This window comes from Balaenoptera ricei, chromosome 17 (assembly GCF_028023285.1).
Source record: "Balaenoptera ricei isolate mBalRic1 chromosome 17, mBalRic1.hap2, whole genome shotgun sequence".
NCBI classification, from domain to species: Eukaryota; Metazoa; Chordata; class Mammalia; order Artiodactyla; family Balaenopteridae; genus Balaenoptera; species Balaenoptera ricei.
In genome coordinates, this window is record NC_082655.1 from 68,856,134 (window position 1) to 68,881,979 (window position 25,846).

Here is a 25,846-nt window from a genome sequence, read left to right on the forward strand (position 1 = left end):
AAAACGGAACCCTCCTATGCTGTTGGTGGGAATGTAAATTGGTACAACCACTATGGAGAACAGTATGGATGTTCCTTAAAAAACTAAAAATAGAGCTACCATATGATCCAGCATTCCCACTCCTGGGCATATATCCACAGAAAACCATAATTCAAAAAGATACATGTACCCCAATGTTCATGGCAGCACTATTTACAATAGCCAAGACATGGAAGCAACCTAAGTGTCCATCGACAGAGAAAAGGATAAAGAAGATGTGGTACATATATACAATGGAATATTACTCAGCCATTAAAAAGAATAAAATAATGCCATTTGCAGCAACATGGATGGACCTAGAGATGATCATACTAAATAGAGTAAGTCAGACAGAGAAAGACAAATATCATACAATATCACTTATATGTGGAATCTAAAAAGATGATACAAATGAACTATTTACAAAACAGAAACAGAGTCACAGACTTGGAAAACAAACTTATGGTTACCAAAGGGGAAAGGTGGGGGGAGGGATAATTAGGAGTTTGGGATTAACATATACACACTACTATATATAAAACAGATAATCAACAAGGACCTACTGTATAGCACAGGGAACTCTACTCAATATTCTATAATAACCTATATGGGAAAAGAATCTGAAAAAGAATGGACATATGTACATATATAACTGAATCACTTTGCTGGACACCTGAAAATAATACAACACTGTAAATCAACTATACCCTATATAAAATAAAAATCAAATTTAAAAAAGTATTTATAAGCTGTTCCCATGCAATAAAAACTAAAACTAATAAGTGAACTCATAAAAAAAAAGGATTAAACATCATGACCAAGTGGGATTTATCCATGAACGCAAAAGTTATTTAACATAAGAAAATAATCGGTGTAATAATTATGTTAATATAATCAATTTTAAAATGCATGATTATTTTGATTGATGGAGAAAAAGGCTTCTGACAAAATTCAACATTCTGTCATAATAAAAGCTCCCAATAAACTAGGAGTAGAAGGGAACGTCTTCAATATAATAGAAGACATTTATGAAAAACTCACAGCTAACACCACGTAGATCAGTAAAATAATAAAATTTTTCCCCTTAAGATGAGGAACAAGAAAGGATGCCTGTTTTCATCACTTCTATTCAATACTATTAAAATTTCTATCCAGACCAAGTAGGCAAGAAAAATAAATAAACAGCATTCAAATTGGAAAAGGAAAAGGAAAACTATCTCTACTTGCAGACGGCATGAACTTATATGTAGAATAGCTTAAAGAATCCACAAAAACATGGTTGCAGCTAATAACAAGCTCAGCAAAGTTGCAGGATATAAGATCAATACTTGAAAATCAGTTGTATTTCTAAACACTACCAATGAACAATTGGAAAAAGAAAATAAGAAACAATTCCGTTTACAATAGCATACAAAAGAATAAAATACTTAGGTATAAACGTAACCAAGAAGGTGCTAGTCAGTACACTGAAAAGTACAAAACACTGTTCAAAGAAATTAAAGAAGACAAATAAATGTAAAGGCATCCCATGTTCATGAATTGGAATCCTTAACAATGTTGAGATCACAATAATCCCCAAATGATCTATTAACAGAATGTATTTCCTATTAAAATCTCGATGGCCTTTTTCAGCAGAAATGGAAAAGCTGATCCTAAAAATCATATGGAATTGCAAAGGACCCTGGATAGCCTAAATAATGTTAAGAAAGAAAAACAAAGGTCAAGTACTCACATTTCCCAATTTTAAAACTCATTATAAAGCTTCTGTAATAAAAATAGTGTGGTACTTATATAAGGATAGGCATATAGAATAGTGAAATGGTACTGAGAGTCTAGAAATAAATACATTCATTGTCAACTGCTTTTCAACAAGGGTGCCAAGACCATCATTTAATGAGTAAAAAATAGTATTTTCAACAAATGACGCTGTCCAACAAATGGACAACTCAATATCCACATATAAAAGAATGAATTTAGACCCCTACCTTACATCATAAACAGAAACTAACTCAAAATGAATCAAAGACCTAAATTTAAGAACTAAAACTATGAAACTCTTAGAAGAAAACATAGGGGTAAATCTTTATGGTCTTGGATTAGGCAAGGGTTGACACCAAAAGCACAAGAAAAAAAAAAGAGAGAGAGAGAGAAATAGATAAATTGGGCTTCATCAAAATTAATAACTTGCATATCAAAGAATACTATCAAGAAAGTGAAAAGACAATCTACAGAATGAGAGAAAATATCTGTAAATCATATATCTGATAAGGGTGTAGGATTAGAATATATAAAGAACTCTTGAAACTCAAGGAAAAAAAGGGTAACAACTTACTTTAAAAAATGAACCAAGGATCTGAATAGATATTTCTCCAAAGATATACATATGGCCAAGAAGAACATGAAAGGATGCTCAACATCATTAGTTATCACAGAAATGCAAATCAAAACAACAATGAGATACCACTTCACACCCATTTGGATGGTATAATATTTTTGTTATAAATAGAAAAAAACAAATGTTGGTGAGAATGTGAGGAAACTGAAAACCTCTTACATTGCTGGTGGGAATGTAAAATAGTACAGCCTTCATAAAAAACAACTGGCAGTTCTCCCAAAAGTTTAAACATACAACATGACCCAGCAATTCTACTTCAAGGTATATACTCAAAATAATGGATAATGAGTGTTCAAACAGTTACTTGAGCATGAAATGTTTATAGCAGCACGATTCATGATAGCAAAATGTAGAAACAACCAAAATACCCTACAATAGATGGATGGATAAACAAAATGTGGTATATCTATACAATGGAATGTTATTCAGCCAGAAAAAAGGAATGAAGTTCTGATACCTGCTGCAATGGGAATGAACCGTGAAAACATGAATATTATGCTGGGTAAAATAAGCCAAACACAGAAAGCTCACACATTATATGATTCTATTAATATGAAATAACCAAAATAGGTAAATTCACAGAAACAGAAAGCAAGTTCCCAGGGGCTGGTGGGAGGTAGAAATGTTGAGTGACTGTTTATTTGTTACAGAGTTTCCTTTTCTGATGATGAAATGTTTTGGAACTAGAAAGAGGTTACAGTAGCACAGTATTTTGAATGTACTAAATGCCACTGAATTGTACATTTTAAAATGGTTAATTTTTGTTTTGCTAATTTAACCTAAAAAAAAGCATTTTAGAGTGATTTGTTATGAAGCCATGGTAACTAGAACATCTCTAAAACTTTTTTGCCTCTCCAAGGTCACAAAGTTATATTTGTATGTTTTATTTTAAAAGTTTCATTGTTTTTGTTTCCATCTTTAAGTCTATGACCCATCTCAGTTTGATTTTCAGTATGAATTAAGGTAGGGATCAACTTGTGTGTATTTTCCATATGACTGTCCAATGTTGAAGGGATTTTTCTTTTCCTACTGTATTGCTTAGATGTTCTTGTGGAAAATCATTTGACCACATACGTAGGTCTATTTTTAGACTCTTTATTAAATTTAATTGATCTATTTGTCCATCCTTTCACCAAAATCACACTGTCTTGATAACTGTAGTTTTATAAGACTTGAAGTCAGGTAGGGCAAATTCTCCAAACTACTTCATGTTTTTCAAGATTGCTTTAGATAATCATGGTTCTTTCCCTTTCCAAATCAATTTAAAATAATACTGTCAATTTCCATGGGTCAAATACCTGCTAGATTTTGGATAGGGATTGTACTTATTTCAATAGGAGATTGTTATTTATTTCTCTGCTCCTCTTTTCTTGCCTTTGTTTTGGGAGAATAAATCAAAAAATTTGGGGCATCCTATTTTAATAAATTTATTAACTTTTTATTTATGCCTTTTTGTGCTTCTTTTTAGTGGTGCTTTACATATTACAATATACAGCTTTAACTTACCATGGTCTATGTTCAAAAGATATTCTATTACTTCAGGAATAATTTATGTTTCAACAATATATTTCCAATCAATAACTCTGAATCCTATATACTATCTCTACATACATCATTAAACATTCATGATACTCTGTTATTAATTTCCTTTAAAGAGTTAACAGTCCAATGGAACCAGAGGTTGAGAGCAGGTCACCTGAACAGGAAAAGATATCAGATGCCAGCCCACCGGTAACATTTTGTGGCTACACAGCATCCCATAAATAGCAAAGGCTCTGCAAAATGAAAGACCTTACAGCATTCTACCCTCAAGGTGATGCGATCCAGGACTCAGCCCTTTAAAATAAGCCCCTAGGGTTATGGATTTATCATTGGGAGAGGGGGAGAGAGACAGACAGAAAGACATTTCCAAGGATAGAAAGGGAAATGTGAGACTGAGAACTGATTGATTTCATTTTTCATTTATTCCTTTACATTTTTTTCATTGAATACTTATTAATTGAGCCAGGAACTGTACTGGACATTACTGGGAATATGGTTGTCAACAACACATTTAAATGTTAAACTTGTATATTTTTTTAAATGTTGGGACCAAATTTTATAAACCAAACTGGTGAAGCAGGATAATTTAGCTACAATCCTAATTTTAAAAGAACATTTGTAGTTTGTAGTACTTCACATAATTCTCACAAGAACTTTGTGGTTGATAAAATACTTTTTATGAGTACCACTATATAAAGAAAGAAACTCAAGGAGTTAATTTCAGTCATTTTCACAAATGACCCAAATTCAGATTCCAGTTAGCACATAATGATTTTTCAAATTTTTCAAACAAAAGTAAGTATTTTCTACCTTTTCCTTTTCCTGTTTAAATTAAAATCAAACACCTCACTCTGTAACAACCACAAGAAACTGATGTGTAAGAACAGCTTTCAAGCTCTCTTGTCTTCCAAGAATAACTGACTTGCTACAAGATCCTAAGCTACATGACGTGTTTATGCGTATGTGGTGGTAACAGAGCACTGGAAAAACTTAGTGGCTGGAAAGGCAGTGGGAAAGGAGGAGAGACATTGAGAGAGAAGGGGTACTTCTCACCGTGGGAGAGAATAAATATACAAGCTTCAGTAATAAATGGGTAGGGCTTCAGAGAGATCCTGGGGTGAAGGATTTTTTTTTAATTTTGTTAAATGTTTTGAACAGAAATCTTCTTTGCTTTCCCTCTAAAATATTTGCTTTTATGTCCTTTATTAAATGTAGGGTTGGTATTGCTCTGAACGTGATAAAACACTGCAACTGTTCATGAGAGGCAAGGGACCTGCTCCACGCAGTTTACATTCTTAAAAGAATACTGTACTCAAAAGGATCTAAATCGATTACACATGCTTGAGAATATGAGTGAGTAGCTATATATAAATAAAGCTCAATGTTAATGCTGAAACAAATGTGAAATTCATTAGAATAGCCAGAATATCAGATAAAAAGTTTGGCTTCAATTCTTACCTTTTCTTCATTTTACTAACACACACTTACATACATTAAGGAATATATGAATGACAAACTTCCTTACATGATTTTGATTCTGGTGATGGTGGAGAAATATTAGACACAGCAAGGTCGCTTTTTGACTTTTTAGGCTTCTTTGCATTTAACTGCCAGGGTTTATCATAGTTTCTGAATTCCCTTCTTGTTCCTTTATGTTCTGTTAAAACAAACAAAAAAAAACATATAAAAATAGTAGTGATTTCATGATTGGTCAAAAACTAAATCCATGAAGTAATTAGATATACCTGGCAAAAGCTATGTCACCTCATATCAAAATAATGCAAATGTCCCAAAGTATTACTTGCTTTATTTCTCCTGTAAATTTGAGTTTTGAATTTGATATGAATTAGCTTATATATTAATATGATTAAGATCATGGTAAACTGTGAAATTATTCGAAGTCTTTTTAAGGCACAGATTACTTAACATAACACTCTATAAATGGGTGTCATGGAATAAAGCCTTGTATTCTGTTGTAAATAAAAACAGCTAAGTGTGTAAGTAAATTTTACTCATTTGATGCTACCTTATCGTATTCACTATGGCACATAAAACCACTGGTGCTCACCTACACTTCCTCCATAGTATCTCTCATTTTTTCCACTGTTCTGTTCAAGAAAGAGTAGTTCAACCACCTTTACTGAAAGCTCTAGTTCCCCTTCAAAGGTGGTCAGTGTCATACCAACTTCCAAATGAAATGATCTTTCCAGGAGTTCATCTCTCTTAACTTCTTTGCATTCCATATTTTTAGACAGACTTATATTGTGGAATTTTTTCTTCTCTCATTCTCAGGGCATTACATGCTCCTCATCCCCATATCACCTATCTTACTGTTCCTTCTCTGTCTTATTCATGCTTTCTTATCTTTCATCTGTATGACATTCCTTAGTTTCCTTCTGCCTTCTTGTTTAAACTTATACAGCTTCAAATCATCCCAGCTCTGTGGATGACTCATAAATCTTTCTCTGACTACCCACTTATAAATACCAAGTAGACATCATGAAATATTATAGGGATTCCTCAAATTTTCATGTTAAGTTTGTACTTAATGAGCTGTTGTCCAATTTTTCTACTTCCAACATCCCATTAAATACCAAAAGAGGCACAAATATTCTAAAACACTAGGAACAGAAATATTGGTCTATATTCTGCCAGAACCCAGGAAGTATTTCCATAGATAGAATTAAGACAAAAGATAGGCATATCAGAAAGAGACTGAAAAATTTCTAGACATCCACAATGCTAGCCCCTACCTCAGATTTATCTCCTTATATTGTTTCACAATCTATCAGAATTTGGCGTTTTACATACAAACTAGAACCGTACTTTCTTCTAGTGCAACATAGCTAAAACAATAAAAAATCACAGACACAAAACATAGCATCTCATGATACAAAGAAAAACTAAAAGGAGCCAGAAACAATGATATATTGGATTTTGTGGCTTTTTCAATTCTCCACTATTGGAAAGAAAAAAAAATCCACATTAATTTAAATATTCCAGCAATGATATTGTTCTTATTTAGTCAGTTAAAAAGAGATGAGAGACAGAAAGTCACTTGTCAGTCTAGCAGAGACCTACAGGATTTGACTGATACTGGAAATTTTAGTAGCAACCATGATTTCACCTGTCTCCCCCAAATTTTTGAAAACTAACTAAACGGTTCAAGCTATATGGTGAGGGAACAAAAAAGAGGAGTCTACCTACACTATTTATTGACAAACCTGAAACTAGACAGAACATTCCTCATTTAAATTCAAATAGACAGAAAATAAATATCATTTTAAGAAGGAAGATTCAGTATAAAAAACAAAAATACATCATTCAAAATATAGAGGAAATTCACAGTTTGGGGAAAGATTTACTATGAAAAAACCTTTAAATTTTAGAATGCGGCTATTTTATCTTCTTAATAAAAATAAAAGAAAATAGAGTCTGTGAAGCAGAAAGAAATGAGAAAAGAGATAAAACATAAAAATATAACTGCTAAGAGAAATTAAAGAAGATAAGGAAACACTGACAGGAAGCTAAAATGCAATACGTACCAACATTTAAATTTGTGTACAAAGCCAGAAAGAGAAAACCAGTACTACAGAAAACTGAATCAGTGACACACAGAACATGCTTGACAAACCTCCCTAGAAATTATCAATAAAGAAAACTCAATTTATACATAGTTGATTTTCTTGAAGAAGAAATCAAAACAAACACAACAGAAACATTAACTAAGTACACAAGAAGAAAACTGTTCTAGGCTGAAGACCTGGGTTTGCTAATTGAAAGGATTCACTGAATAAAATGAAAAATTAAAGAAAAAAGACAAACATCTACATGTAGTCCCAGTAAAACTTTGGAATATCAGAAATAAAGAAAAAACAAATCCCATAAGTATTTAATAACAGAATATCGAAAAATGAGTAAAAACAAGGTTGCTTTCAATTTTCTCCTAGACATTAAATGACAGACTTCTGAGAAGATGTTATGTCCCAAGATGCTGGATACATTTAAAAGCAAAAAGAGGGCACCTTCAGATACTTTCAAAAAGTACTGACCTATATATTTTGACGACTGAGACATTTTCTAACTAATTAGAAAAAGCACCAAAAGAAATAATTCAAAATTACAGTTACAGTTTAAACTGGCATTATTTACTGTCACCTGAATTATAACTTCATCAGTTAATATTCACATCCAAGAAGTAGTCTATGCTTTCCTTCTCCCTCCTGCCATACCCTTCCCTCTAAAATCTTTCCTCTTCACCTCCTGCGGCATACGTTCCACGGTAAACAAACAGCCCTCCATCTTCAAATCCCCTCCTTCAAGTCAGAAGAGCCACTCATTCTTTCCACAAGGGCACTCCCGCCTCTGCAGTTTCCTGGAATGAAGGGTGTTCATTCCCCCACGTGTCACCTGCCACAGACTGCGTTTTTCTGGTCCATCCACGTTAAGCTGAAAGCTTCTCCTCTCTTGTGGTAAGTGCTGCCTGTCTACACTGCTCACCCCTCCTCATTACTGCATCTTTCTGCTCCTGATTTCTGCCACAGCCCTACTCGAGACACTGGCACCGTCACCCTTGACCTTTTAACAGCGAGAATGAAACCCTGGTGACCTCTTAATCCTTAAACAAACCGTGCACTGAACCTCATACTTCACTGCCCTCCTCAACTCTAAAGAGCTTCACTTCCCTGGACATCACACACCCCCAAACTCAGGTCACCCACAGGACGTTCTCATCATCTGCAATCATTCCACCTCAAAAGTCTTGATCCCAAGTATCACAATTTCCCTGTCCTTCTCAATCTTTCATGTTTTCACCACACCTCCCCTTACACAGGCCTCTCAAAGGTTTTTAGCTCTCTGACTTGCTTTTTATGTCTAAACTGTTTCCTTGCTCCCTACCCTCTCATACCAGACCACGTGCTTTGATCACTTGCACAATTTACCCAGAAATACCCTCAGCTCCTTCGCAGAACTGCTCTTCCAGCCTCCATCCTCACTAGGGTACAACTACAGTTCTCATCAGTCTCTCAAACGGCTTTTCTGTCCCTCCTCCCAGCACTTCGGGGCACTATGGGGAAAAATCACAATCTTGCCCACGGTTTCCGTGATTAATTCATGTCTTGAACTTCAGATAAGTCCCAGAACTGCTTTAGTCTTTTTTATTTTCCTTTGCCAACTCTTTTTTTCTTCCCCATGGTGACTTTTCACAATTAATATCATTCACTTCAATCTCCCCTATTCAATCCCCAAACTTCTTGCCCTCAGCAAACAACCTCACTTCCTAATAAACAGGCAAAATTTAAGGCAAAAGATATCATCTCACCCTTGCCTTCTCCTACTCCATCTCCTATTCTAAATTTGACCACAACTTCTTCCATTCTCCCACTCACATGGTTTTATTGTGTACAATCCTGAATGCCATACCTGCGACTCCTGCCTTAACCCATTCCCAGAGTTTTAGACTCATATCCAACAGCCTGCTGGAATTATCTACTAAGATACCCCACAAGAAATTCAAATTCATCCAAAGGAACTGGACTTATTATGGGTCTTCATAAATTTAGTCCTGTGTTCCCATCTTGCTTTATTAAACAAGCACTTATGCCATTACCCTAGTAAACTGGGAGTTATAATAATCACCTTCCCTCTCCAAGCAATGAGTCATTAAGTACTTGTGCTAGTCAGAATTCTAAAGTGATCCCCCTAGATATCTGTCCCTTGATGTTATGCCCTAAATAATTCCCTCCCCTTGAGCGTAGACAGGACCTTTGACTTGCATCAAACCAACAGAATATGGCAAAGGTAATGGGATGTCAATGCCATGATTACATTGTATTATATAAGATTCCATCTTAGTAAACTTCAATGAAAGAAATTCCCTTACTTGTTAAAGAAATAAGCTGCCATGATGCAAGAGTCATGTGGCAAAGAACTGTGGGCTGTACCTATTTGCTGAGAGCAGCCCCTGGCTGAGATCCAGCAAGAAAACAGGGACCTCAGTCACACAGTTGCAAGGAAATTAATTCTGCCGACAACCTGAATGAGCTTGGAAGCAGATTCTATTCCAGCCTCCAACACCTTGATTTGCAGCTTTGTAGATTAAACAGAAGATCTAGTTAAACCCTGCACAGACTTCTGACCTGTGAAAAACGTGAGATATTAAATGTCTGCTGATTAAAGCTAGAGAATTTAATACACTACTGTCTCTCCAGATATGATAATTTATAAATATGGGCTCCTATGAGCTTCAATGAGCTCATAGATGTTTATCTGGTCCACCTTCAGAAGAATGGTGTCTTCTTTGCACCTACAAACCAGAGCCTATGCCTAAGGGCCACCCTACTAAGAATCTAACGCTAAGAAAGTGAGGCCAAGAAAAACCAAGAGTCCCCTCTTTTGTGTACCAAAAGCTCATATTCTAGTTTCCTGTATGCAGCAGAGAACTTCTGTATGGATAACTAACACCAGAGTTGTCTACTTTCTTCAGAGGATACCCTATTCCCTACCTACTTTAGGCACCAATGTGAGAATACAGCCAAAGAAAACCAAAATCCTTTCACGGGATCCCACAGAGCATGACGAGAAGAGAAGCGATGGTGTTCTCCCCGGAAGCATCTGGAATCCTGTCAGTCAGATACCGTGGGAGTCAGGTGTGGAGTCAGCTACCCAAGCAACAGGTCTGGGGGCGGGGGTGGGGATTTGGGTTTGGAAGTAAATACTAATACCAAACTAACAGACCAGGGTGTAGAAGAAATAAGCTGTCGGATACACATTTTATAAATAAAAATCGAAGTCACGTCTACCCAATTGTATCACCAGTGCTTATTGGGGAGGTAAGGCTATTGCATACTTGGTAAGGCTGGTTCCCCAATAGAGTGAATAAAGTTTCCTCAGGTTGAATCTACTACATAAGGTAAAATTAGAACTGAGGGAAACAGAGAGTAATTATCCATTTGGGTTACAAAAAAGGTAACTCTGTAGAAATCTACTGTTTACCTTTCTACACAGATGAGCTCCATAAGCACTTAATTCAAATTCTTCATAAAAAGATAAGAAGTTAAAAATAATTTGTTTTAATTCATATGAAATGAAAGCTTTTCATGCAAATCTGAACCTTATTTCTATTCAGATTGAATACAGAGATGCTCATATTTTGAAGCTAATACATAACAATATATTCAAATTCAAGAAGATTTTTGGACAAATTTTAGCATACAGATGAAGCCTCCGATGAATACATGAAACCCTAGGTGACCGCCTAGATTTACTCATTATAAAGAGAAAGACTTTCGTAAATTTTAGTTTAAATGTATTAACATTAACTGTAAAATATATTTTTCATTTACCTAATGTTTCACTTTCTGCCCAGAGAGCTGCAGATCCAGATAAAGTTCTTTGAAGGTGTCCACGGTTTCCTTGTTTAGACTGAAGATGGTCAATGAGAAATGGGATTGGCTGGTCAGGTGTCTCAGTAATTAACTTGGTCATTAATTCCTGAAGGCAAAGTAAAGCACATGTTTACATCTAATCATAAGAGCAAACACGTCTATATAACTTATTACTGCCAAGCACGACCACTAATTTAATCCTCATAATAATCTTTTCAGGCAGGCACAAGTTACTGTCCTCATTTCAAGGAAACTGAAGTGCAGAGAAGTAAACTATGTTACACAGCTAATACATGGCAAAGCCAAGATATATTTATTTTTATTATTATATTTGTCCAAAAACATACTAGAAATTTATTCTAAAAAGAATTTTCAATTTCAGATTACTATTTTGAGAGATGCCATTATATAGTAACTTTTCAATAAACTTCACCATATACCTTATATAACCATATCATTTTTCTTTCATAACTATATATAAATATCTCTAAATGAAGAAAATGTTGGAATGAAAGAAACAAGTAACAAGTCACAGCTTCACAGAAACCAAAAAATGTCTTAAACTGGTTCTCCAACAGAAGTTCCTTTTTCCAAAAGCCCTGATAGGTATTCACTCTTTCTTGTTCTTGTTCTTTCTTTCTTTTTTTTAAGGCGTGAAGCAATGGAGAGTCCCATTTTTAGACAGCTCTAATGATGCTTTAAACTGGGGAGAAATCTGCTTAAGGGTAATATCTACACATTGTTTTTGCCAGTCAGGAACAGCAAGAGCAAGTGCCAATTTGTGGTCCATTAGAATCCCCAGACTGTTCTCCGATGAACAGCTGCCAAGCCAACTGAACATCACTTTGTGCTGTGCAACTGGGCTTGTGAACTTGCATGCACCACTCTAGATTCATATTAGTCACATTTCATCATGTTGGGTTTAGCCCAGAATTCTAGTCTGTCAACTGTCATTTAAGTTCAGATTCTGTGAGAGGAAGTGGTTCTAGTGATACACTGGGTATCAGGTATTAGGACTGCTAATGGAAGGGATACTGGAAATTCCCCATCCCATTGTCTTTTTTTTTTTTTTTTTTTTTTTTTTTTTTTTTTTTTTTAGAAATTTCATGTAATGTCTGAAACATTTATATTAACATGTTTCCATACAAATAACCCAATGAAAGTTTAGTATTAGTTGTTTGTTTTTTTATACTGCAGGTTCTTATTAGGCATCAGTTTTATACACATCAGTGTATACATGTCAATCCCAATCGTCCAATTCAGCACACCACCATCCCCACCCCACCGCAGTTTTCCCCCCTTGGTGTCCATATGTCCATTCTCTACATCTGTGTCTCAACTTCTGCCCTGCAAACTGGCTCATCTGTACCATTTTTCTAGGTTCCGCATACATGCATTAATATACGATATTTGTTTTTCTCTTTCTGACTTACTTCACTCTGTATGACAGTCTCTAGATCCATCCACGTCTCAACAAATGACTCAATTTCGTTCCTTTTTATGGCTGAGTAATATTCCATTGTATATATGTACCACATCTTCTTTATCCATTCGTCTGTTGATGGGCATATAGGTTGCTTCCATGACCTGGCTATTGTAAATAGTGCTGCAATGAACATTCGGGTGCATGTGTCTTTTTGAATTACGGTTTTCTCTGGGTATATGCCCAGTAGTGGGATTGCTGGGTCATATGGTAATTCTATTTTTAGTTTTTTAAGGAACCTCCATATTGTTCTCCATAGTGGATGTCCACTCTCACCACTATTATTCAACATAGTTTTGGAAGTCCTAGCCACGGCAATCAGAGAAGAAAAAGAAATAAAAGGAATACAAATTGGAAAAGAAGAAGTAAAACTGTCACTGTTTGCGGATGACATGATACTATACATAGAGAATCCTAAAACTGCCACCAGAAAACTGCTAGAGCTAATTAATGAATATGGTAAAGTTGCAGGATACAAAATTAATGCACAGAAATCTCTTGCATTCCTATACACTAATGATGAAAAATCTGAAAGAGAAATTATGGAAACACTCCCATTTACCATTGCAACAAAAAGAATAAAATACCTAGGAATAAACCTACCTAGGGAGACAAAAGACCTGTATGCAGAAAACTATAAGACACTGATGAAAGAAATTAAAGATGATACCAACAGATGGAGAGATATACCATGTTCTTGGATTGGAAGAATCAACATTGTGAAAATGAGTATACTACCCAAAGCAATCTACAGATTCAATGCAATCCCTATCAAATTACCAATGGCATTTTTTACGGAGCTAGAACAAATCATCTTAAAATTTGTATGGAGACACAAAAGACCCCGAATAGGCAAAGCAGTCTTGAGGCAAAAAAATGGAGCTGGAGGAATCAGACTCCCTGACTTCAGACTATACTACAAAGCTACAGTAATCAAGACAATATGGTACTGGCACAAAAACAGAAACATAGATCAATGGAACAAGATAGAAAGCCCAGAGATTAACCCACGCACCTATGGTCAACTAATCTATGACAAAGGAGGCAAAGATATACAATGGAGAAAAGACAGTCTCTTCAATAAGTGGTGCTGGGAAAACTGGACAGCTACATGTAAAAGAATGAAATTAGAATACTCCCTAACACCATACACAAAAATAAACTCAAAATGGATTAGAGACCTAAATATAAGACTGGACACTATAAAACTCTTAGAGGAAAACATAGGAAGAACACTCTTTGACATAAATCACAGCAAGATCTTTTTTGATCCACCTCCTAGAGTAATGGAAATAAAAACAAAAATAAACAAATGGGACCTAATGAAACTTCAAAGCTTTTGCACAGCAAAGGAAACCATAAACAAGACGAAAAGACAACCCTCAGAATGGGAGAAAATATTTGCAAATGAATCAACAGACAAAGGATTAATCTCCAAAATATATAAACAGCTCATTCAGCTCAATATCAAAGAAACAAACACCCCAATCCAAAAATGGGCAGAAGACCTAAATAGACATTTCTCCAAAGAAGACATACAGATGGCCACGAAGCACATGAAAAGATGCTCAACATCACTAATTATTAGAGAAATGCAAATCAAAACTACAATGAGGTATCACCTCACTCCTGTTAGAATGGGCATCATCAGAAAATCTACAAACAACAAATGCTGGAGAGGGTGTGGTGAAAAGGGAACCCTCTTGCACTGTTGGTGGGAATGTAAATTGATACAGCCATTGTCTTTTTTTGTTGGTGGCCTATTTCCTTTGCCTTGAATGCTCTTTTCTGGGATGTTCAGATGGCTGGCTTGTCATCATTCAGTCTCTAATGATATCTTCTTAAAAAAGCTTACCCTAACGAATCTTCATAAGCTTTTATCACTTCTTTATTTTCTTCGCAGTATTTAGCACTCTCCAGAATCATCTCATTTAATATTTGTTCATCAGTTTGTGCCTGACTCTTCTCCCCCCCTACTACAGCACTAAGACCAAGGACTGGCCTGGTTTGATCTCTACTCTCTCCTTAGGGTCTAGATTCTACCTAGTTCATAGGTGGTGTTGAATGAATGAAAGAATATTTGGTTTACTGACCCCAGGTAAATATTAGAAATTAAAATCCCTTATTGTCCTAATAAACAACAATTAAAGCATCCATAGATTTCTTAGCCCAGCAAAACACACTCTTCTGAACTCCTACACAAGAAACTGCTGTCATACCTCAGGGATATTTGTTGACTTTTATAATAGTCTAGGAACACATGGATTTATCTGAGTAGAGGCTAAACGGATTTTATAGATGACAAGATTCCAAGTTGATCTCAGAGACATGGATAAAATAATTCAAGGTATTTCAAAAATGTGCAGACTGAACATAAAGTTGGAACTAAAAAGAGGAAAGGATTTCTACTATGAACACACTGTGAAGCAAAATATTTGTCAGACAAATGTAAGCCGTTTTTATATTCTAAAAAACAGGTAAGCAAACAACCAGTTGGCAAAGGTCTTCTTTACTTCTGTTATTTAAAGTCTCAATTATGGTTATAACTTAAGAGGACATTCCCCTACATGGTAGAGCAATGCAAGGTTCAATTAAAACCCAATTACACAGAAGTGGAACATAATTTAAAACATTTTAGATTTTGCTACTGTAAAAAAGATGCATTATATTCTATTTAAATTAACTGTACATTACAAAAGCTATGAGAAAACAGAGAGAAAAATAAATAGAAGGACCAACTAGATTACTCTTGTCACAGAAGGCCTGGGCACTCCGATAAAGCAAAATTAGGTCAGATAACAGGGCTTTAAAGCTAAAGCAATTTCTACCCTGAAACCTCTGAAGATCTCATGCACTTTTTCTTTTTAACTTTCAAGTTAGATGGAAAGTTTCTGGGTTTTTTTCCTTTTAAAATAAACTGAAGTGTCCCTCTATTGTCTTTAGAAGAGGGACCATACAGTCATACTAGACCAAGTAGTCACTGTTAATTTTTTTTAAATAGCATCGGTCTAGTAGCTAGTTTTGGATACCCTTATATTCCATGAATGAATATACGAGATTAACAGGACAAAAACCGTCATAAACAAAATGAAAAGAGCTAATGTTTGCAATAAGGTCTATTGGGTATCTTGGTTGATCAAGAGTCTAGTTCTAGATTATTGCATTTAAAAGAGGAATTACCCTGCCTCTCACTCAATCCATGTATATCCACTGGCATTCGGACTTTAATGATTCTGAGGACTTAAACTCTTTCCCAGACGTGAACATTTTAAATCCTTAGATTTGCAAAGATGTTACCGGCAATAAAAAGGCTGGTTTTCCCCACTAGGACTGAGACACAGAGAGAACCGAGGGGCCGACAGATCGAGGAGATGAGAAAGGAGCCGCGCACCTTGAAGGTCAGGTGGGAGAGAGACACCCGACCGCAGAAGGTGGTCAGGGACCGGCCACCATAAGGAAAAGAGTATTCCAGAAGAGCGGGCCAATGTCGGGGGTGGAGGCCGAACGCCGTTAGGGAATGTTCTGTGCTTCCGGGGAGGGAGAGCGGGGCTCATTAACTATTCTTACCCTGAGCGTAAGAGTTGTGCCATGGAACTCCGGGGTGTCAGAGCCTGACCAACAGAGCGACGCCGCATCCGGCCTTCCCCTGCTGGGCCACCCGTCGCCCGCGCGGACGCCAGCCGGCGCGGGAACAACGCGCTCCGCCGACGCTGCCCGCTCTGCCGGACGGCGGCCCCGCGCAGGCGCACTCCGGGGCGCGGACTCAGGCGCAGAGGCGGGTCCGGCGGACCCCGCCCGCCAGTCCCGAGCCCTAGCGGTGCCCGAGCACCTGAGCGCAGGCTCCCGAGCAAGGGTCCCTGGGGTGTCTGTCACCCTCTTCCTGCCCCGGAATGCAGTCGCCCCCGCAGCTGTCCCGAGGGAGATACACCGACGTGGCTTTTTGGCCGCTGCCCCAAGCCTGTCCCGGGACGCCGTCTGCAGAGCCCGGGAACCCTGCCACGCTCTGGATGGCGACCCCAGCGCCCCGGGAGCCGGCTGCAGTGTGCCAGGGTATCCCTGTGTCTACTGAATCGTGTCTGGAGGCAGAAACCCCACCCTCCTGCCTTGCCCACACCAGAGACGTCAGCCTCAGACCCAGTGAGGATGCTTCCCAGCTCGGAGGACCACGAGGACCAGGGCCCGGGCCCCGCCTGACAGTTCCGCGACGAGAGCCCTCCCCAGAGCTCGGGCCTTAGGCTCAGAGGCTGCCCTGAACTTTGGCAAGAAGCTTTGGAGGGTATCCGCCTGGGCAGCTTCTACTAATACCCTTGCCTGTCAACCAGGAATCAGGCCTGTAGTGTGGGCCGCCCTCCTCATTTGCTCCTTCGGTGGTTTTCAAGCTTTCCTTTAGCCAAGGATCCCTGGGAGGTTTTGGCTGTGGGCATAAATAAATTGAAACAATGGAAATGGCAATAGCACTAGAACAAAAACATTGTGGAAATTTTAGGCCAAGCGCTTGGAAATTGATAAAATAAAGGTATTAATTTTCATGTGACCCTGTTTGCACTCAAAGGCTAGATAAAGATGGGGCATTCAAGTTGCAAACAAAATATATTAGCAGCTGTCCTCAACAGAGGATTTAACTCATAGTTAATTGATATCAATAATATTACCGATGTAAGCGAGATGCGATAGAAGAAACAGGATAAGGCAGCGATTAGACACAGAGGCTTTGAAATCCTATGGACACTTTTTCAAATCACTCGTCTTCTACTTAGTAGCTGTATGACTTTGGGCAAGAAACTTAATCACTTTAACGTTCAATACTTCATCTACTAAATGTGGATGATAATAGTACCTACATGATACGGTGGCCAGGAGGATTAAATAAGATAATGATCGCAAAGCGTTCATAAAGTGCTTGGGATATATGAAGGCTGTTGTGATGGGTGGCCTAACATTTTCTTCTAAGGCTGGGAACTGTTTCCCAGAATCTTCTTTATATGATCTGGGTTAGAGTACAGTATCCCAATGTGAGGAATTCATAGAAAGTAAGAGAAGCAGAAGAAATTATTCTCTGGGTTAGAGTACAGTATCCCAATGTGAGGAATTCATAGAAAGTAAGAGAAGCAGAAGAAATTATTCTCTGGAGTTGATTGCAAGCAGATGTGACGGCAGATGAGGGATTCACATCAGCTTCACGGCAAATTTGTGGCAACCTCCACTGCAGACTGGGATAGCTGTAGGAGTGGTACAAAAGTACTGGAGAACTGCAGCAGCTTCCAGGCAAGGAATTGAAAACCACTTGCTTTGGATATCCAGGTGGTGATTTTCAGGGTGGGCTCCTCCACCTTTGGTGACAGACAGCCCCCCGACCTTCAGCATTTCCCTGGCCTCTGCGCCCCGACCTTCTAACTCTCCATCATGCAAACTTATTTGTATTAAACCCCATATGACCCAGATACGGAGTTGCTTCTGTTTTCCTGACTAAACCCCCCTTAATGATCTACCCAAAGGTGGTATTAGCTAATATTTTCAAGTTTATTATTACTTTTATATATTTCTATATTATTTTTATATATTTATATGTTTATTATTACCACTACTGTTATTACCATTTTTATCAGATATTTTTATAGCATATGTTTTTGACAGACTATGTACATTGCATCTTTTTATTGGCTTTATTTTTTCTGATTATAAAACTAATTAATGCTCTCTTAATAGAGTTTATTATAAACTGCAGTCTTTAACGTCATGAATATACTATAAATTGAGACAGCCCCTGCATTGATATGTTTCCTTTTTTGTTAATTATAATTTTGTTACCAATTCAAATATATTTATTTTTAAAACATAAATATATAGGAAGATAACATTATTTTTAAAAATTTTGAAAAACAATCTAGAGAACATAAATCATTAATTACTGACTGCAAATTTGTATTATACATCATGTGAATACATGGAAGTTAGGGCTATTATAACCTTGTACTATATAGAGCACGGCCATAATTAATAAGTTGGAAAATGAATGCTAACTAAATAGCAATAATGACTGTCACAAAATACATTTTAATTTTAACATCCACTAGATAAAAGCAAAACCATGAGTGAGCTGGTAGCTCATTATAGTCATTTATTATTAAATAATGTGTGCGTAGTTAAGGGAATGAGTAGTCAGGCAACAGTAGAACACATTTTAATAGATTCTTTTCATCTGATGAAAGCTATGGACTCTCTTGGTTAAAAAACCAAAAAGTACATGTATACACACAAACATCAAATCTTACATAATATTCCTGGGTGTTTACCCATCCATGGGCTAACCCTCTAAGGTTTCATTGACTCCAGATTAAGAATCCTTGCTTCAGGTCACACAGCAAACAGATAGCATGGCATTCTGCCTAAAAATTTACTTACTTAATTAGTTGCTTAGGAGTAAGTTACTTCTTACTTCATTCCCTGAGAGGTAAGTACTAGCCTTAGTAGAAAGTTATCAGGAAACAAAATTAAAACCATTTCCAAAATCTGAGGACTTTCTCATCATATAGTCTTTTTGTTAAATCAGTAAATATACAGGATATTACACTATAGTAATAATGGAGGTGGTGTCAATCAAATATATTTTTTACTCAACACCATAATTATCTTAAATATTAATTGGCATGTGGCACATTACCATCTGTAGAATATTTTAGTTCAAAGCTGGCATTAAGATCTGACGACTGAATTAATTCATTCTAAATCTGCATATGTTTCAATGTTCTCTTTTTAATTAGGTCTTATTAAAAATTTGCATGAGATCACAACCTTCCAAACACTCACCCTCTCCACCACCACCTGTTTTTCATAAATAGGTAGTTAATGGGCATTGAATTGTCAACAAATAAATGAGAGACTATCCACTTGAAAATCAACTGTCTCCAAAGTAGCTTATTTTTCTGAAACAGGCTTATTTTAAATTGATGTCAGCATTCCCAACTGATAGAACCCCACTTGGTTTCCACCTCTACCAGAACCCTTGCCTTTTCATTCACTCCATTTTTCTAAATAGAAGTAGAATGGAGGAAGTTTTTTTTTCTGCTTCATTACACCTCTAGGCTCTGTTATGAGTTTTGGCTTTGGCAACAAATAGGTTCCAATGCAGCATCTAGGTTTCCATGCACAAGTGAGAAGGGGACAGACATCTGTTTGATGTTTTCCGGTCAGACTCTTCCGTTCACAGAACTCAAACTGTCCTCTGGTTAATCAACCTTCCCCCACCTCAGAACCATGCCCAGGCCCACCCTAAATGTTCTCTCATTCCCAATCAGAACTGAGATTTCACTGGAAGGCTGAGCTCAACAGGAAAGGAAGCAATGTGAATAGCAATAATTAAAAGTATCAGTTATTTATTGAGTTTGATAGGCACAAGTGTCAAGTATATTCCATAGATTTAACCACTCACTATACATTAAAGGACTGCATACAAGATGCACAACCCAACTAGGATATATGCACTTTTACAAAGGTGTGTGTTAACGCCCTGCTTATTTCAGGTCACCTGCCCCTCACCAACAGCCCACCAATGCAAACAATCTTAGCCACGCATCCAAACACAACCATACAGGCCTAGGGAATAAGAAATTCTCACCCCTGTTTTGAAAGACTCTTTGGCCCTTCTTAAATATCATTTAATATAAAATTAGGTTATGATACTCATTTGTAATACACAGTAAAAGGCAACTAATTTACCTCGTTATATATTATAGAATATAATCCAGTTAGGGAAAGTAAAAAAAAAAAAAATGAGTAGTTTTATAATGAAGATTAAGAATAACCCTACATCTCTACGATTATTTAGCTCCTACATCTTAGATCAACAGACAGAAGTGAACTTTGAGGCTCTGGGTCTTAAATATAAATATTCCCAGCAGAGATAGAGTGGACGTATTGATCAGGTGTCCACCTGGAGCTATCCGACTGAGGCCAGAGTCGTAAGGACATGAAGAAAATTATAGCCTTTTTAATTGCCATATGAATGTTAAAAATGGCATTTATTAAAAGAAGGAATTGTGGGCAAATGATGACACAGATGCCTACTAAATATAGCTTCAAAGAAGTCACCAGAATAATAGGAACCACATGGAATTAAAAAAAAAAAAAAAGGCTCTGATCAGCTCCAAGCAGAGTTAGTTAGGCATAGTAAGTGTTTGAATAATATTACAAATACAATTGTACACAACACTCATGCCACTGTATTAAATCATGTGTTTACCAGTTCAGCTCTCTGAAGAGTTCTTGAGGTCAGGAAACATGTCTTAGACATCTTTGTTTCCCAAGATCAAAGAACAGTTCCTGGCATATGTGCTAAAAGAAAGAATGAATAAATGAATAAATCCTGTCAATAACTTTACTAAAAACCTTCTGTAGCTGCATTATCACCTGAAAAAAAATCCCCACAAAAAACAAACCCCACATACCTCCCTTCATAGCATTCAAAACTACCTAAACATGGTCCCCAACCTATGGTTTCATCTCTTATGATAAGATGCTCTAGATTCTACAGAGAGCAAAAGTTCCCTTGATACATCTTTCATATCACATATTTATAGTAGGCTCTCATCTCAGAATAAACAAGACTGGCATGGCCCAGGGATTAGGGAGCTTACATTCTTTGGAAGAGTAAGACAATAAATAAATAATAAAATCAATAAGTAAAAAAATATAGATTCTGGAAAGTTCTATGGAAAAAAGGCAGAGATTATATTAGATAAATGGGGGTAAGATATATTACAGGGAGTAATCAAGAAAGCCTCTCTGAGGAAATGATATTTGATCTGAGACATGAGGGTAAAACTAGAACCAGACCTTCAAAACTCCAGCAGTTCAGGCAGAGAGAAGAATAAATGCAAAGACTCCTGGGCATTGTGGGGCTTGGTATATTCCAAAGAGCTGTCAAATGCCAGCAGGGAATAGTGAGTTGAAGAGCTAGGCAGATGCCAGAACTTGCAGGGCTTTGTTGGTTGACATATAGACTGAATATTACTTTAAACGGAATGCAAAGCTAGTGAATGATGTTAATTAAGGAATTGAAATTGATTTACCCTTTGAAAAGATGTGCCGAAACTGTTCAGAGACTACTGAACTATATAGTGGTGTTTTAAGTGAGGGTGCAAAGCAATGGCCTGACTTTATACATAAATTTCTAAAAGTAGACCTGACCCGGCGAGGAGTGGGTCAAATCAGCCTAAAGACTGAATCACCCAGGTGCTGGGTTTGAATGACTGAGCTGATGTCAGTGCCATTCACTATAATACGGAGCAATGAACAAGGGATGGTTCAGTGGTGGAAGACCAAGAGTTCCAACATGAACATGGGAAAGGAGCTGTGAACTAGCCAGACAGAAGAGACAGATAGTGTTCACAGCAACTTTTCAATTAATATTTTTCAATGCTTACTTTAAAATGACCATCATTATCTTTTATTTGTGCAACAGATATTTATTGAGCGCTCACTATAAACTAGACACTGTGCGTTTCAGCTGGTCAGTGAACAAAACAGAAAGGTATCCCTGCTCTGCAGTTGTTGGTCTGTGGGTTTCCTCTTCAAATTGTCTGGAAGTAGGAAACAAGTGTCAACAGCAGAAACAGAGAATGGGAGATTAAGACTGGGAGTTTTGAGAAAAGGGAAACAAATGAAAAATAGTGACCCAGGAGTGTAGGATTACCTGGCCACTTGAGATTTGTTGTCACAAATTTAAAGTAAGACAAGTTTGTGTGGTAGCATGTTTTTCTCCCAGCCCTGTTCAGCTGCACAGGTGTAGGCATGAAAGAGGCAAAAATTTGTATTTAGGCAGGTTTATGGTTTAACTAATTGAGTAGGATGAGCTGAGAGAGGGGCAAGGTAGCAATACTTGGGAGTACGTGCAATGGAAGAATTGTAACGACTGGCCACTGGCCCCGGAATTTAAGCTGAGCAAGGACATCAAAGAGGTAAGGGAAAATGAAAATGTTGTAGGATCAATGGATTGGACATCCAGGTAGGGTCAAAGAAAAGTTGGGGTTGGGATACTAGAGGCAGTGAGCTAGATAAAGAGGAGAAGATGGTTGGAGAGAAGGATGCTTGAAAGTGAGACTCTGGAGAACTGCAGTTATTGAGTAAGAACAAGAGGAGTGGCTAAGACAGGAAATAAGGTGAAAAATAGATCACTGGGTGAGAGGAGTTCAACAAAGAGGTCAGTGTGATGGAAAGGTCATTTACATGTATACAAAAATTGCAAGAATGAACACACATGTAGTATTAGAAAGAATGGCAGTATATTGCATTAAAGCTATTGAGAAATACAGGGAAACCACCCAGACGTCTATAGAGTTAAAACTATTGAGGAATATAGGGGAGCCACCCAGGGGTCTATAAAAGTTACAACTGAGGTGGTAGGCAATATAATCTGATGACACAGAGTTGAAAGATAGGTCTATTTTTAAATTTTTCCTTAAATCGAGTAAGTCTAAAACATTTAAGTATGAATGTTTCCTCTTTATTAGAAATATTTCATCAGCAAAAAAAATTTGGGGGGAGAATGGATACATGTATATGTATGGCTGAGTCGCTTTGCTGTGCACCTGAAACTATCACAACATTGTTAATCGGCTACACTCTGATATAAACTAAAAAGTTTAAAAGAAATTTTTTCAGCTAGGGAAAAAAACATATTATTATTAAAATCCAAGATTATAAAACATTAGATGAATATACAAATTTATATATTCATTTTCAAAGAAAAATTATAGCTAATATGCAGAACACCAAGTCAATGCACAAAAAAAAAGTTAACTGATAAGGCACTTAGTCCTAAACCAACATTAAACTAAAAGTCATGGCATTAAGCATAGACATAAATTCTTACATAAATTAATTTAGCAGCATGCTGGCATCAAATATTCTCTACGGTTTATGGAAAGTAAAAGAGCAAATTGACATCATTAGTAATTGTAATAAATTTCTATTTTACAGACACCTAATACCCCATTCACAGAAAGTATGTGCTAAAACCTCTCTCTCTCTCTCTCTCTCTCTCTATATATATATACACACACAGAGAAAGAGAGATTTTATATATATATATATATATATATATATATATATATATATATATACACACACACACACTCTATGTAGGCTTTGTAGAGTTATATATGTTTTGATAAAAACAGACATCATGTGCTTAAGACTAAATTCCTTAATGAACAATAAACAGCAATCAGTTTCAATAAACCCTCACTGAATTCAACTAGGCTCACTGCAGCTGGTAAATCACAAGGTGATTTAGAAAGATTCACAATCACTCAATAAAATCCATTTTCTGCTGAGGCAATGAATAATCTTGCCAGCTGTTGTCAAGATGGTTTTACATATGAAGTATGCCGTGTATGCTTATATATTTTTATTTGACCAAAAACATTTTCCCTCAACACTGAACCTAGACCACAAACACTATTTGGAAGCAGTGGCTCTGTAATGTTTAACGGGTTAAATACAAGTTGGTTTCTTGTATAATACAGTGGAATGACCTTACAAACCTACACAATGACTAGCCTCATGCCCCAAGGTCCTATTAGAATAACAGAAGAGATGTTATGTAAAAAATGAAAGCACAATAGCACGGGAAAACAAGAGTGCCATCAATGGACTGGAAATTTTGAGAAACTCTAAAGCATGAAGAACTAAGCAGATGGGGTAAGACTAATGGTTACATTAGAACAGCCGAGACACTACAGCCCAAGACACCAGAATGAAGTTCTCTTCTTCCCAAGAGAGCCAGAGACCATTCCAGCTAAAGCACCAACCTTAGGCCAAGGAGAAGCCATCAGTGTAATTCATTAAAGAACTACATTCGGAGCAGCTGGGCTTGTTGAGACCCATCTCCCTCTTCTAAGGGATGCTGTTGGCAGCTGGGGCTTTTACACATAGAGTGAGGTCAGAGAACTCTTTTTTTTTTTTTAATTTATTAATTAATTAATTTATTTTTGGCTGCATTGGGTCTTCGTTGCTGTGCGCAGGCTTTCTCTAGTTGTGGAGAGTGGGGGCTACTCTTCATTGTGATGGGAGGGCTTCTGATTGTAGTGGCTTCTTTTGTTGCAGAGCACAGGCTCTAGGCACACAGGCTTCAGTAGTTGTGGCACGTGGGCTCAGTAGCTGTGGCTCGCGGGCTCTAGAGCTCAGACTCAGTAGTTGTGGCGCATGGGCTTAGTTGCTCCGCGGCATGTGGGATCTTCCCAGACCAGGGCTCGAACCCGTGTCCCCTCCATTGGCAGGCAGATTCTTAACCACTGCGCCACCAGGAAAGTCCCCAGAGAACTCTTTGCCAGTGCCATCTGTCTAAGAAAGGACTCCAGGAATAGCCGTAGAGTCCAAGAAGAAGCAGAGTACAACTTGAGGTAACCCTGGGCTCCACATCTCATGGAAGGTGAAGACAGAGTCTGGTGAGTGAACTACAGGAAAGCTTTCTACCCCCAGAGCAGGGCCCTCCTTTCCTGGGGACGCTGGATTTCCACCTGCATATTGTACAAGGAAGTCTGATTGCTAAGCTCTCTAAGCCCATTCACCCAGCTTTCCCAGTCAAGGAAGAGGTCAGATGGGGAATCTACTCAAGTACAGAGGAACCCATACAAGCTACCTATAATAAGAAATCTTATCTTTCATTCATATATATGAATAGACAACCAGAAATCACCAGAAATTTTAGGAAAAATTGTGCAAGTGTGTAAGTAAGACAACTGAGACGAGAAGAAATAGAGCAATTTCAGGAAACTACTGGAAAGAGTGTTACATTTATAAAACAAGAACTTGCTGCCATGAAAAATAAGAAATCTAAGGAAAATATTATATAGCATCGATGAGGATTAAAATAGAATTGCGAAAATCAAAATATAAATGCAAGGACTAAATAAATTCAAGGCAATGTAGTGATCTAAATACTAAAGTTGAATAAACCTAATGATAAATGAAATAAAAATACAAAAATTGGGAAATATACACTAAGAGGTATGGAAGTCA

General features: G+C 37.1%; 1 protein-coding gene across 1 annotated transcript in view; it reads right to left on the reverse strand.

The window, feature by feature from the left end:
- The window catches only part of C17H8orf34 (chromosome 17 C8orf34 homolog), a 111,534-nt gene that overhangs the window by 48,464 nt on the left and 37,224 nt on the right, over positions 1-25,846 (reverse strand). The window contains 2 exon segments of the mRNA XM_059902059.1: positions 5,481-5,612; positions 11,302-11,449. Of these exon segments, the coding sequence (XP_059758042.1) occupies positions 5,481-5,612; positions 11,302-11,449 (280 nt within the window).